Source organism: Falco biarmicus, chromosome 1 (assembly GCF_023638135.1).
Source record: "Falco biarmicus isolate bFalBia1 chromosome 1, bFalBia1.pri, whole genome shotgun sequence".
Taxonomy (NCBI): Eukaryota; Metazoa; Chordata; class Aves; order Falconiformes; family Falconidae; genus Falco; species Falco biarmicus.
Window position 1 is genome coordinate 48,669,709 of NC_079288.1, and position 14,482 is coordinate 48,684,190.

The following is a 14,482-nucleotide window of genomic DNA, read 5'->3' on the forward strand; positions in this document are numbered from 1 at the left end:
GTTATAATCTTTTTTTATGACAAATGCAATGAATGGTCATAACTGTCTATTGTAAGTATTGCCATTTTAGTCCTCCTGCTTCTAAGTGTTAATATTTTAAATGAAACTTAGACCAAGTGCAATGGTCTCACTACTTCAGGTTCTGCTACTTACTGCATTTACTGCGGATTAACAAAAGAGGAAGTCTTCTGTAGTTTTGCTGTCTCCTGTAGAATGGCCTTCCCTTAACAGTCTACAAACAGCAAATAGTGCACTTCCATAACTGGAAAACAATAGCCAACATTCCTAATAGGCATTGCTAAGGACAACGTTATTAAAGTAGTATCAAACACAGATGTCCCACCAGTGGTTTTGAGGTGGTACTACCCCAGGTGTAAGTACCTAAAGTGCTAAGATACAGAACAACTCACCAGAAGTTAAGGCCTACAGCATATGTCCCTTCCAAGGGAAACATTTAAAAAGACAAAAGTCAATCTAATAAGAAGACAACTTTATCAATATTGTATAGACAAATTTGTCTCGCTTTATATCAATTTTACCCTTATTTCAATGATATTTTGAATAAAAAAAAACTTAAAATGCCCATGAAACTGTTGTTTGAACTTCATGCTTGCGTTAGAAGACAACTTAACAAAAGATGAACTTTAATACTGCTTTATTTGAAGTGCAAAGTGAGTACTTACTTAATGTTAAGAACAGCAGATATATTTCTATGGAAGGGAGGAAATATATTACATGTTATCATATGTAACACATAGACAATAACATAGTTCTTGATGGGTGTAGAAGTTCAAGATGCTTGGGTTTTTATAAAATCAAGACTTAATTTTTTAAATCTCACTTTTGAAACTCTTAACCCAGAATTCCTTTTGAAATGCCACTAGAGCTCAGAAACTAATAGTCTTCTACAGGTGATGAGGCTAATTACATGCTCAACTAGAGGGAAATTAATAATAACCATTAGGCAAACAAACAAATAGATAAATATGTACAAATAAGACATGATTGTGGTAGTTCTGTGTAATTTGCTCCCTCTCTCTCTGTAGGTTTTACGAAGCCAACTAAGACTTGAATTGGGGTATGATTTTAGTTTTAATATAGGCTAACTCAATACAGATTATTTTTTCTACAAACAATTAAGTTTCTTCCACAAGCAGATCATACTATTCACATAGCTTTCATACATAAATACGTATTTACACACCCACACTCAGTGAGAATAGCTGTTGTATTTGAGGGATGGCACCACTTGAGGTGAAAGTCCTGAAGCAACCAGCCTCAAAAGGCAGGCTAGTCAGAGTCGTCGCTGCTAAAATAGGAGCTGTCGCAGTATTCTGCTGTGTAAAGGAATTTATGAATGGTTGGGTTCATCTTTGGTATCCAGTGTCTTGGAACTAGAAAAGTTGAAAGATTGAACAAATCCACAAACACTTTGTATCTGTCACTGAAAAAGACAATCAGGACAATTAATACGGTGATACTGGCATAGAAGGCCATAATTTCAAAATCCTCAGGAATCATTCCATCTTTTTTTACTTATTTAATAAGGTTCCTGCACCAACCCTCCTCCTGACCGTTCTGGAGTAAGAATCCAATCCTAACTGTTCCTAGGGCATAGCAGGTTATGACTTAAAAAGGAAATACAGTTGCTACAGTCACATTGTTCTTCTGAAAATGCAGAGTATGTAGGCTGTAGTCTCTAGACCTCCACTCTTGTGGTAGATACAAAATAGAATTTACCTAGGAAGATTGTCAACCTGAAATTAAGGAAGAGTGAGAAGGCTCGCTGAAAAAGACAGCAAACATTTAATCTTCAAATTGAATCTAACCGTCTGCTTTCTGTTCCACCCTCTGTTAACAATGGTTGTGATGGGAATTGTTGCCCACAGCCGCATGTGGCAGTCACCAGCTATCCATGGTTTCTGTCTGAAAACAAACTTCAAAGAAGCTTCTCTTAAAAGAAGGTGCTCAAAGTATCCTTGTGTTTTTTGATATAATGTGGTTCAGGACTGTCAGGACATAGTAGCAGTTCAAAGACTTGAACTGTCTAGCTGAGTCCTCACATTTTGTATAAAAAGTTCTACCTGTTCAAAGAGTTCGGTGCTGAGCCCCCAACCACCCCTTTTAAGTTCCTTTTCTGCTTCATCCAACAGAAGAAAACACGTTTCTGATTGTTGCCTGCACAGCTTGAGGGTATTAATTACTACCAGCTTTAAGAATATATTCAATCCTAAACTGAAGCACCTTAGGTTGTATGATTAGAGGTCCTGCTAAGGAACAAAAAAACTGTCACAGCTGCACAGCAGACGGGACTCGCTTCCAGCCTGTATCACCTCATTAACTTGGGCTCACTTGCATGCAAACTAAAGAATGCAGGATTAATGTTATTGCCATTACAGTGACACCTGGACCTCTTGATGGAGAATTATACGTGGCACTTTGCGCGAGCAATCAAAAGGAGTTCTGTTTGCCCTAGAAGGTTTGGAATTTACATATGTCAACCCAATAAATACACGTACAGCATCCAGGAGGAAATGCCAGAGTCCCCAAAGAGAAACAATAGCCCCTCTGGCCTTCAGCGAGTGGCATGAAATCTGTCTCTTGGCATTAGGGTCTCTGTGAACCGCCTTATTGCAGGCAATGGGGGAAACACGTTGTCCTTACCTCACCGTTGAGCGCAAATAGTGGTAGCCTGACGAGCCTCCGGTGCCAGCCTTGCTGCCAATCATTCTGTGCACCATGCAGACATGGTTATCTAAGTCATACAGGGAGGAAAATCAGGGCATAAGTTCAGTGTCAAGGTACAACCAAAGGGTCACATCAAGGTGCATCACTGAAATACTAGTTTTCAGTAAATATGATCATACAGAGGTCTTTACAGAGAGACAGAACTACTGGGTCTTCAGCAATGCAGGACTCTGAGCTAAATGCAGGAAACATACTTCAAAATGGAAAAAACCCCACTCTTCAGTCAATTAATATAAAACAATTGTTGCTACAGAATGAATACGCTAACGCTTATACATTATTATGCTCTGTTAATACAGAATACATTCATTTATGAATGTCTATATAGGGAAGGAGCAGAAGGAGCGTTTGCATTTGAAGAGACGTCATGATGGCATTTTGGGAGACACTGGAAAATATATACCTGTCCCTTAAATAAAATTGTTCACCTAACTTATATCATGTCATGGAAGTAATAGCTGTACCTGTGTATCTAATGATCACTGAAGGAGCTGTTGATCTTTCCTCTTGGCTGAAGTACAAACAAAAAAAAGTCATTGCTAAAGGACGAACTCAGGAGCTCAGTTCTAAAACTCTGGGTGTACCTTGTCTAAAGGAGTGTGAAACAGAACGATTTACTTGCATCTAAAAGAGAGAATGTCACAGTCAGAAAGTGGAACTTACATCTCCATTTGGTCATGAGAACATCTATATCCATAAGGGAGGTAAGAAGCTGAAAGGGAACCTGGAAACGAGGCTCCTCCCTTGGAAAATGAAAGAAAAGAGAATGAGACCTCTTATGAGATGCGGTGTTTTTCAAACTACTGCTACACCAGTGCATAATGGTGACTTAATGTATATTTTTTCTAAATTGCTATTGAAACGTCAGTAGACAGAATTCTAACAGACGTCTCTGCCGTGTGAGACCTGTTCTGTGCCTTTTCCCTCATACTTGGATAAATATTTTAAATCTTTCTAGGACACTCTGTAGAACAGTTCGATCAAGGCATTTACTAGTTACAACCTGAGAAGCAGCAGCTGGTCAGACACACACTGGCTGCTCAGGGAGGCCACGTAACCTCCACCCTTGAAGATGCTCAAAACTCAACTGGACGCAGCCCTCAGCAGCCCAGTCTGACCTTCAAGTTGGATCTAACTGGTCTGGGGGTTTGTGGAGGGCTGGACACGAATACTTTCCAAGTCCTGTTCCAACCTAAATCAACCTGTGCTGCAGTCCTTAACCTCCACCTCTCCTGCTGACAGTCAGCGTTAAAGATACACCTTCTAGCATTACCTGTAGAAGTAGATCATTAAGGCACCCTTCAGTGCTTTGTAAGACAGTCGTCTTTCTCCTGCAAAACACAAGTGTCCTTAGTTTGTTACTGATTCTTCTGCAAATTTAATGCTATTGTGTGATTGTATATATCACAGATAAAAAGTGCATAGTGACATACATTAATTCAATCTACCTTTACTAAGCAGGTGTTCATGGCGTTTTTCATCAAATAACGAAAGTAATACATCTTTCTGCTTTTGGAGTTCAGATAAGTCATCATCTTTTTCTTCTGATTCTGGTTTGGCCTTTGATATTTCAAACAAAAACGGGTTTTAGAATTCAATAGGGAAAACTGAGCGCTTGAATGACCCATGATGTAACTTATTTTCATGATAATACTCTCTATGTTTACATCGTAAATGTAAGAACTGTATTTTCAAACAAGATAGACGAGTCCTTTAAAAAACACTACCACAAAATGTACAATTAAGTAGCTGTCAACACAATTCAGATGAATGAATGCTCAAACAAACTGGCAGCTTATCACTTCTCTTTTGATCTAGAGGCCTTAAAAACACTTAATCTTCATTTGTTTGAAGTCTGATTTTTTTTCGAGGCAAAAAGAAGACATCCTTGTAAATAAAAAAAGTTTATGTAAGTAAGAAAGTTGTAAACAGGTGTTCTCAGGAAATAGATTAATTCTTACATTATGGGGTTTTTTCCATTAAAAATGTACTTAAAACTACAGGTCTTAGAATATTTGGGGATTTTCTTGTGCTTATTTGCCAGTGTAATTCAAATGATCATATAGCAGCAAGTTGCCACACACTTAAATAGAACTGGGTTCTTTATAGTTAGACACTGCATACTCATAGCTCAGGGGCCCAAGCTTTGTGTTTACTCTGAACTGTAGATGCAAGTACTAACTACAGGTAAAGTTGTAGTTTCAGTAAAATCAGTTTCAACCCTTCCATTGATACTGTCCCTTCCCTTCTGCATTCAAAATCATCCATGTATCTCACATGCTTTAAACCATCTTAGATGTCAAATTAGAAACTTATTCAGATTTCATGAAAACTGCAATTTTTTTCTCCTTCTTGCAGACAGAGGCTGCTGAAGATTAAGTAGAACAAGTTAGAACCTGTGTGGGCCAAAAGTCAAATTTATGTCAGGATGTCGTTTTGGCAGCTGTCGCTGTTTATAGATAGATCAAGAGTACATTATATACCTGCACCAAGGCAAATTCCTCTTCTAGACCTTTTAAAACATTCACTTCAAATTGTCCCCAGAAATCAAATCCTTCTGCATCGAGTCCTGGAGTTCTTTCCAGCCACGCCTTTAATAATAATAATGATGTGTTCAAACATTAACAATGCAACCGCATTACTGTAGAATTACTAGTTACAGCAACATGAATTAAAGTGCTACAGTTGTTCTAGTTTCATATCCTGCAGAGGTGCTTATTGCTGGCGTAAGCACATCTGCATAGATGATTTATACCTGTGTAACAGTGCTGTGCAAACACAGCCACAGGTTCCAGGCTAAACGACCAGTGTTGGAAGACAAAAGCTGTCACATTCTGAGTTATCTTTAAAACCAACTCCCTTGCAGATACAGGAAAACACTCTTAATCCACATATATAGGATAACTGTACAGATAAATCTCAGAAGGAAGATACAGAACCATTATAAAACTGGGTTTTATCCTGTCAAACAGACTGAATACTGATCAAGCAGTCTGTCATGCCCTTCCACCACAATATGTGATGGTACAAGACAAATTTACTTGGCAGTTAGCAAAGCTTTCTCTTTGATTTCTTTGTAATAATGGGAATGAAATTAGTAGGGAAAAATATTAGGAATTGTTATGGCAAACTCCCTTTAGAGATCACTTAATTTAGCTCCTTCTCATCTGAAAGATACAAGAGCATGAAGTTTTAATGAATGTTGAAAACCTAGAGAAATGTCTTACATATACTGTATCAGATGTCATTAGACAAACGGATAGGGCTAATAGGAGTGGATGCTTTTACCGAGGTTTATAATCCATTATTCTTTAGAAAGTTCCATTAATTTTGCATATGAACATGGCAAGGGAGTTAGAGAAATTACTGAGTCATTCATAATTATGAGGCAAAGTCATTAAATCAAGGTAAGTGATAATGAAACATTTGTTAAACATCTTTTCCATTTTGGGTTGTCATTTTTCCTTTTCTTTTTTTTTAACGTTTCTGATAGCCATCATTAACAGTGGAAATATTGTTAAAGTTTTCTTTTAAAACGGGTTTGTGGTCATGGAAAACAATGCAAATGAAACAGTACATTTATATACTTAGCTCATACTTCCACAATGCAGTTTACTAGTTTTAACAGTCAGACTTTCCTAGACAAGAGGAAATGCTGTGAAAAATCAGTCAGTTTACTAATGACTAACTCTTTCATACAAAGTTTGGTAAGAATCCAAAACACAACTGACTGAGAAATTGCCAGCATGCTTGCATCTCTCAAGGAAGAACAGTTTGTCACTGACACCAGTGAAGGACATTCCGGGGAGATGGGGGAAAACGAAGCAAGGTCTAAGATAAACACTGTTACCTCCACAAGTTGCAATAGCGTTGGTTCTTGCTCTGATTTCAGTAGTAGTTCATAATCCTGTCCCTTGAAGTTATCACGATAATGCCTTCTGTTATAGGGCACTCTCAGACTTTGGGGAACACCAATTTTGTTCTCCAGCATGCGAAACTGCAGGCTCTGAAAACCCGAAGCTGGGCTTAGGTAGTATCTTGGGGCAGAAGAAATGATAGGAAAATGCAGGATATTATTTTACAATGATGACATTCTCTGGTTCTCAACAAAATAATACATATTTCATATTTGAAGAATATCAAATAGCTATCTGATCATTTTTTATATGATTGCAGCTAAGAAAAGAAAATACCCAGGTGATTCTAATGCAACTACAATGTATGTATAACATACTCTAATTTTCCAGCTATATATTGCTTGTGTATACACAGATGTATACACACACTTATTTTTGTACTGTGTTTTAAAAAGGCAGCTTTGCGTGTGTGATGTACAGGAGGAAACATTACTGAATTATCATTTCCTTTCCAGACAGAATAAGCAGCTTCACCCCAAACAGCTATTACAAATATTTCCATGCCATTAAAGCGCCAATGAATGGGTTTTAAATAGACTTGTTATACAGAATAATTGCTATGTACACGGTGGAATAATGCTCAGAAAAATATTTAGTGGGTTTCGTTTGTGGGATTTGTTAATGGAGTTCTTCAGAGTTAAATGGTGTGACCACGCTGAAAAAAATATTAATAAAAGTAATTTGAAATGGCACTTCACTAGATAATTGTAATGCACTTTGAATTGCAAATATAAGATTTGGCAGAAACAGATCATTGATTTGATCTTATGTTTGCTTATCAAATGGCAGTAGTTGAAAAGCAGAAGCAAGAATGCATCAAAACAGATGACTGCCTGGTGGATTTCCCCTGCTGTAGTATAACGCTAGATAATACAGATGTTTCAAACTTCCAAGAGAAGCAAAATTGTAGTTTCACATGCCTTATAGTTAGGGAACATTCAAAGACAGAAAGGAAAGGGTACTAAAACCGTGCAGAAGTGGACGGGATGCTGGATGGCACTGAGGTCAGGAGTCAGGTGAGTTACACAAGCAGAACAAGAAAAGGAAGGCAGACGGTGGATGAAGCTGTCACGCATGGTAGTGTAGTGGAAGATCCTAGCTGGAGTGAGGGAAGAAATAGGGTTGCCATGGGAGAAGCGAGCCAAGCCAAGGGATCCCGAGAAAAGCCTGGGCAGAAGGCAGAAGAGGTACCGACCATCCAGCCCAGCAATATGCTGGGCAGCTGCTGCAGAGCAGAGGTTGTTGGGGAGAGAAGAGGAGGTGGCGGTGCTTCCTTCAGGCCCGTGAAGCCTGCAGCACTGCAAAGCCACTGAGATCCCAGAGCAGGGAAACACTGTGCAAACCCAGCGCGCTGAAACACCTGCCCCACAGCCTACGGGGAGCACGCTTCTCTCACTCAGGCGCTGTACGATTTGCCACAGCACACGGCTGCTACCGCGCAGTTTCAAGTAAATTGTTAACAGAACCGTGAGCCATTTCTATATTGTTTCTATCGTTTCACCTTTTTGCTCTGAAACCATTCAGCCGCAGCACACGCAAACACCAACAATTAACTTGTACTTCATTGCAGAGCACGCTGGGCTGGCACTCACGCTCACCTTGCCGTAGCTGACCCTCACGCTGCCTCTCTAAGGCACACTCTCACCTTGCCGAGTGCTGCGTGTGCTACAAGCAGCCAGCGCATGTAAAAAAACCCACAGTCAGGTCTAAGGCTGGGAATACCAGCCTGTGGATTCCTGTGGAGGAAGAGAGAGTTTTTACCTGAAATCAAAGAAATCCAATGCAGTCATTGTTTCCAAAACTGAGAATTGTTCCACAAGTAATTTCAGAATCATTGAAATTCTGTTCATTCGAGTAATAACCTTCAGCATGTTCCTCTCATCTCTTACCTGTAGAAAAAATAAAGACCATAACCAGACAGAATGGTGTTCTTTTTATATCCTACTTATTTATTTGGGGTCTTTTCACTGTCGTACACATTCCCAAGTCCTTTCCACATGAAAAGCATAGCAGCAGAATCTCACACTGAATAGAGAGCCCTGGTTTTAACTGAAAACTGAAACTATAATTTTCAAAGACAGAAATCTGTTTTTCTCTGATGATACATCACAACTAGGCCTAATATATAGATTTTTTTTTCTTTCCTACATTTTTGACTGAAATAGAAATCACCACAAGAAATTAAACTCTAAACTAAAATTATTTAGATCATGATCATTTCCGATGATTGCAACATTATTTTAATGGTATATGATGCCATCAGATAATTATACTGTGCTTTCTATTTTAATCACTTCTATAATAATTTCTATTATTGTGAAGGAACAAGTCATAAGGCTTGGAAAGAACTTAAAAGTTGAGAGGAGGAGTATTGAGAAGTACACCAGGAGACCATATTTCAAAAGATGTTCATCAGAGATGTGCATTAGCAAGTAGAGGAAAACAGAGAAGACTGCATCTGGTGGGAAATAGAAAATATTAAATGGAAGACACAGGAACTGCCTTCTGGCTAAAGCTGAACACTTTGCCTGCAGAGGAGTCTGCTAAAATTCCTGTTGGTTTAAATTGGATGAAACTTCTGTCTAAGACCTGGACATGTAACCTGAAAATATTAAACTACAAAAATGAAAGATGATAACCATTTCCTTAATCACCTGGCTCTATACTTAACCTTTACATTGACATTTCAAATTCTGATTATAAGCAAAGTTTCTCTTTTCACAAAAATAAATAATGAAAAATTATTCTACTTAAGAACGGTTTTGGATCAGTTATTATTCAATATAATGTTCAACTAAAAAGCCAACAAAATTATGAATGTGGAGGACCACTGAGGACATTTTCACTGGACATTATGATAAAAAGGTTCCTTCTTTCAGTGTGGTTTAGTTTCAAATTTTCTTCATATACACATGCTCACGATGTTATTTGAGGTATTTCTCAAACTACACACAGTCAGCCTTTTTCTGTGGCTGTCATATCAAGTCAGGAATTTTCCTTTGTCTCTATTTTTGAGGTGTGTTTAGTTTGGACAGATGTTTAGAGATGTTCAAAATATTCCTCTTATATTTGTCAGTTTCAGAAATTCTTAGACAATTGTACACTGTGATTTTGATTATCACTTTTCTGTTGGATATAATGAAACGCAACTACCAAAAACTGTTTTCCTTTCATATAGCAGATACTGGATGGAAAGACATAGTACGTAGACTTCAAAAAAAAACTGAGCAAAGGCAGAAGTGCCTTTTCAACATAAAAATGCCTGTGAGCCCTCTGGTTTTCAGTTTTGCCTCTGAGCATGCTTTTTTTGCAGAACACTCCCAAGTTTCGTTTCTGTATTTATCCAGTACAAGCAGAATATGAGAGCATTTTGGCCACTGAAATCCACCTTGGAGAGTGATCTACACAAAAGGCAGCTTTCAGGAGGAAATAAGATTTTGCCAATCAAATGTCTGTACTATCAGGGTATAAGAGACACTCAGCCATATTTTATTGTGGATTTTTTTTATGGTGTTTTTTTAAAAAAGAGTAAACTCAAATATTTTTCAGGCTGGAAGGCAGGAGGCAAAAGAAAGAGAGGGCTGCATTTTCCCAAGATTAGTATTTGCTTTTAACTTACGTGGCCATTCTGAAAGATCCCCCGCACAGAGTCCAGTTCCCACAGAATCTGCTTAAACCAAAGTTCATAAGCTACAACATGAAAGGCACCGTTAGCAGTAACTTCAACATTGCTTTGTTTATTCTTCGTAGCATGGAAGAGGTAAACTTCTTACATTTTGATTTGAAACGAATAGCCTACGTTTACACTGCTGGTGTACAAATAGATGCTGATACACAAATGTATTGCCTGTTATAGTATGCTGCCCTGTACCTAAACCATTACATGAAATAATCTAGCATATCGAGAGCGCTGACAGAATTTTTTAAAGCATTTTTTTTTACATCAGATATCTGATGTACAGAATATTCATTACAAAAGAAAAGAGGAAAGAGAAAATTTGGATCTGATACTCCAATAAGAGCTAGCTCTAGAGCTGCTTAAAATCTTTCCCTGTCAGTAACAGGAAAATATCATCAGGCCAGAGCCCACAAAACACACGAGTATCAGCAGTTAGGAAGGACCCAACCAGTATGCTGGCTTCTAGACAGGCTCTGGATGGTTAAAATTGAATTGTAGTTTCAGAGAAGGCACAAGCCAATGCACAAAATTTGCCACAATAAACTGCATAGCAGCCTGTTACTCTGAGGGGAACGAATTTTGCCACCTTAATTTCCCTAGAAACAGAACCATCCGAATCTTGATTTAACAAATACAAAGGTTATACTTATGGCTTCATAAGCATAGAGTTGATTACAGACTTACAAATTATATAGGGATATATACGAATATAAATGCAGATGAAAGACAGAGCAATTGTAGCAAATGTGTCTAAAATCAAAACAAATCGTGTACTGCATGGTTCAGCACTGAATAACTCCCTTTGGGAAAAATGCTGCTTAGCCACCCCGAACTCCCGACTGCTTACCTTGATGTGTCACAATGAAAAGGTGCTCGTCATGGATTTTGTTTCCTCTCTTCTCACTCTGAAGTTCCTGAGCATTCAATATTTTGTTCAGCTTAAAAAATAAAGATAAGACTGTTCTATAAAGCTCTCAATTCTGATATTAGTAATGGTAGTCCTATTGTGTAGAGCTAATATTTAAGGAAGATATTTTAATAAATATATATGTTTCATATTTCAGGTTGTATGAGAAGTTAGACTAAATGATCTCAGGTGTCACTTTTACTTTTTATTTCAACGAAAAAAAAAATCTTTCCCAAAATGGAACATGTAAATATACCTCAAATAATAAAGTTTGGGAAACCATTTTAAGGGTCTCTTTAATTATTTTTTAAAAGATAAAATAAAATATCCAGCATGTTTCTAGTTCTTACACCTATACTGATGTAATCCATGGAAGTGGACTTATAGTAAAATTCTGTGTAGTCACGTAATCACATCTGCACAAGAGCTCTGATTTGAGGCTGTACTAGTTAGTTCTGGCATTACTGATTTTTTTATTGAGTCAAATTTACAATCTAATCATAGTTGTTTTAAAAGAAACTTTTGCAAGATTCCACATAGTATGTCAACAAGTCAGTCTGCTGTTCACAAGCACAGAGTAATTCCACTCACTTCAGTTCTTGCCATTACCAAAAAATAAAAAAAAAAAAAACCAAAAAACCAAGTCTGGATTCTTTTATTACTTAGGGCATTTTATTTTTACTCATTTCTTAATTACTTCTAGCTGTTGCAGTTTTTTGTTTGGGAGTTCTTTTGTGTGTGTGTCCCAGTAATCATCCATCCCCCTAGATTTCTGCAACATATCTTTCCAGCCAAATATTCTGGGCTTTCATGCAATTATTAATAGTAATAATTCACATAGCCTGCTGACCTGGAGAAATTGCCAAGTGGTGATTGTCAGACCAAAGAAAGCCTTTTGCGGTGCACCACTCCACAGTTTAAGTTTACCCGTATGAATGATTCCCTACCAAAACCCTCAAAATGCCCAGCTTCCCTGCGGTTTGAGAAGCCATCCCACGTCCACCTGCACCATCCCAGCTGGGACAGGCATCTGTGCCTGTGACCACACGTGGGGAGTTCAGAGGGGAGCAGCTTAGGCTGGCTGGCTGCGGGGCGTCAGTCCCAGCTCCTGGCTCAAGGCTTACGAGTGATCAGGGCAGTAAACATGAAATCCTCACTGAAACTTACTTGTAGGTAGTCTCCATAGACAAGTCCACCTTTGCTGGCTTTATTTATCCCTTCTTGTGATTTATCATCTTTTTCGTCTTCCAAAGATAGCTTGTTAAAATTAAATCTAAGAAAAAAATTAAGGAAACGTATAAACCGTTTAATTAAAGAACTGTGACTATACCTGCCTTTTTTCTAACAGATGCATCTACAACTCCAACGATACTTTGTTTTGAGAAAACCGAGGCACTAACGTGGGCTTTGGAGAAAAACTGTACACCTGAAATACCTCGTCCCAGTAATGGCTGGTAAGCATTACATCAAGGTCATGACATAACAAGAGCTCAGACAAGTCCTTGATACAACCCCTTTTCCTTCAGCAATAGCTACAACTATTTGTTGAGAATCGTTAATTCTTCTCTAAGAATTTGTATTTTACATTTAACATGATATCATTTGAACTGACATTACGAAGCAAAGCACAGAGATGAGGAACTCACAGATAATTGTTCCCCGCAAAGGGGCACTCGCTCATGATGCCAGGACCCACGCTCGCCAAGCTGCCCGCCAGGGAATATGCTCCGTTGGTGTTCTCAAACCTGCCGCAGCCGCCTATATGTAACCTTACCTCACTGCCCAGGCCAGCCCCCAGGTCCCCCTCCCCAGCCCTCAGCCCATCCCCGTGATTCAATAAGTACAGAAACTGTTGTATCACAAAGGTCAGTAAGTTCATGTCCTGCTGGCTCTCCAAGGCTTGGGTTGTTTGTTTGTTTGTTTTTTCAATCAGTCAAATAGGAAAATCAGTCAAGACAAATAGCTGGCATACTTGCTTTGTCCTATAGCAAAGTTTTTTGTGGTTTTTACTGCAAGATTTCTACCAGTTGCTTCTTTGGAGACCAAAGCTGGTGTAAGGGGTGAGTCAGTGAGAGGTCTGTGTGTGAGGAAAAAGGCAATATTTAATAAATTCAGGAATTGTTAAAGTAGGTTTTTAACTTGCAGACCCTTGTATAAAGATATCAAGGTACGTTTAATTTTTTCAAGAATGAAACGTGGAAAAGGGAAGGGGAAGGGAAGGAGAACATATTTATATGGCAGGCTGAATAAGTCTTGTAAGAGATTTGAAGTAATACACATACTTTCAAAAAATGCACAGAGATTAGATAAAAGAACTAAAAATAATCATGTACCTCATGCTGTTTTTCCAGTGGTTTAATTCATGATAATTTCTTAATTTTATTTCTTCATGCAAAAGTTTCACTCTCATTTGTTGACAAATGTTACTCAATTCTACTTAATCGTCACCTTAACACACTATGAAGTAACATGTAACTAGTGTGCATTTCTTTCCTGCCTGCCAGCCTTTTCTGAAAAAAAAAAAAAAGGTGAATGCTCTCAGTTTTACTGCAAACAAAACTACAGGGCCCCTGTGACCCTCGGCCATTTGCTTTCTGCAAGACTTAGTGGTGTCTGTGTGGTGGTTTCAGCTGCTGTAGTCACTTCAGTGTAGCTGGCTCATAAAAAATGCATATGCAGTGCATGGGTGATGGCATGTGTACCTGCTCAGCCAGATGCCGTATGTCAGGCTATACAAATATTAGCTTAAAACTAAGCTGAGACACAAGAAAGTAGGACTCCACTGAGGCAACCCATCAAGCAAGGTCAAGGTGCTCTTCCTTCACAGTGTGAAACCTGACAGAGGAAAATAATCCTTTCACCACACGCAGCTATACATCTGCTTGGGATGCAGGCAAGAAGAGATGAAAGCGAAGACTGTGCACTGGCACATATAAATTAAACAATTAAACACTGAAAATTTTGTTTTTCACCATCCCATTTGCACTCAAACAGTTTATTTACAAATGTAATAATCTCTCACATGCGTAGATTTCAAAGGCACAGACAAGGAAGGTTTATCTTGGCGTTTCTATACACCTTCACCTGAAACATCCAGACTGAGACTCCACAGTGAAATCAAACTGTTACCTTTTCTTATGGCACAAGCAAAGGAAGAACGTGAACCCAGTAAAAATAAGGACAACTGAAAATTATTGTATTCTCAACCTCACCAAAGAAGTCAGTCTGTTT

At 38.4% G+C, this 14,482-nt stretch overlaps 1 protein-coding gene across 4 annotated transcripts; it reads right to left on the minus strand.

Moving 5' to 3' along the window:
• Positions 1–638: 638 nt before the first annotated feature.
• Positions 639–13,005, minus strand: TDO2 (tryptophan 2,3-dioxygenase). Of its 4 annotated transcripts, none has more exons than XM_056334919.1 (12): positions 12,898–13,005; positions 12,419–12,524; positions 11,192–11,282; positions 10,285–10,355; positions 8,427–8,554; positions 6,599–6,785; positions 5,232–5,339; positions 4,197–4,308; positions 4,022–4,079; positions 3,412–3,491; positions 2,665–2,755; positions 639–1,394 (listed from the first exon to the last, which is right to left on the minus strand). In XM_056334919.1, the coding sequence occupies exons 1-12, from the start codon at positions 12,930–12,932 to the stop codon at positions 1,352–1,354; spliced, it is 1,110 nt and encodes a 369-aa protein (XP_056190894.1). In that variant the 5' UTR covers positions 12,933–13,005; the 3' UTR covers positions 639–1,351. The 4 variants fall into 4 exon arrangements, 3 of the variants coding, with proteins under 3 accessions (XP_056190894.1, XP_056190886.1, XP_056190908.1); XM_056334911.1 differs by having other exon boundaries at positions 639–1,444; XM_056334933.1 differs by lacking the exon at positions 639–1,394 and adding an exon at positions 3,213–3,259 and having other exon boundaries at positions 2,668–2,755.
• Between the last annotated feature and the right edge of the window lie 1,477 nt (positions 13,006–14,482).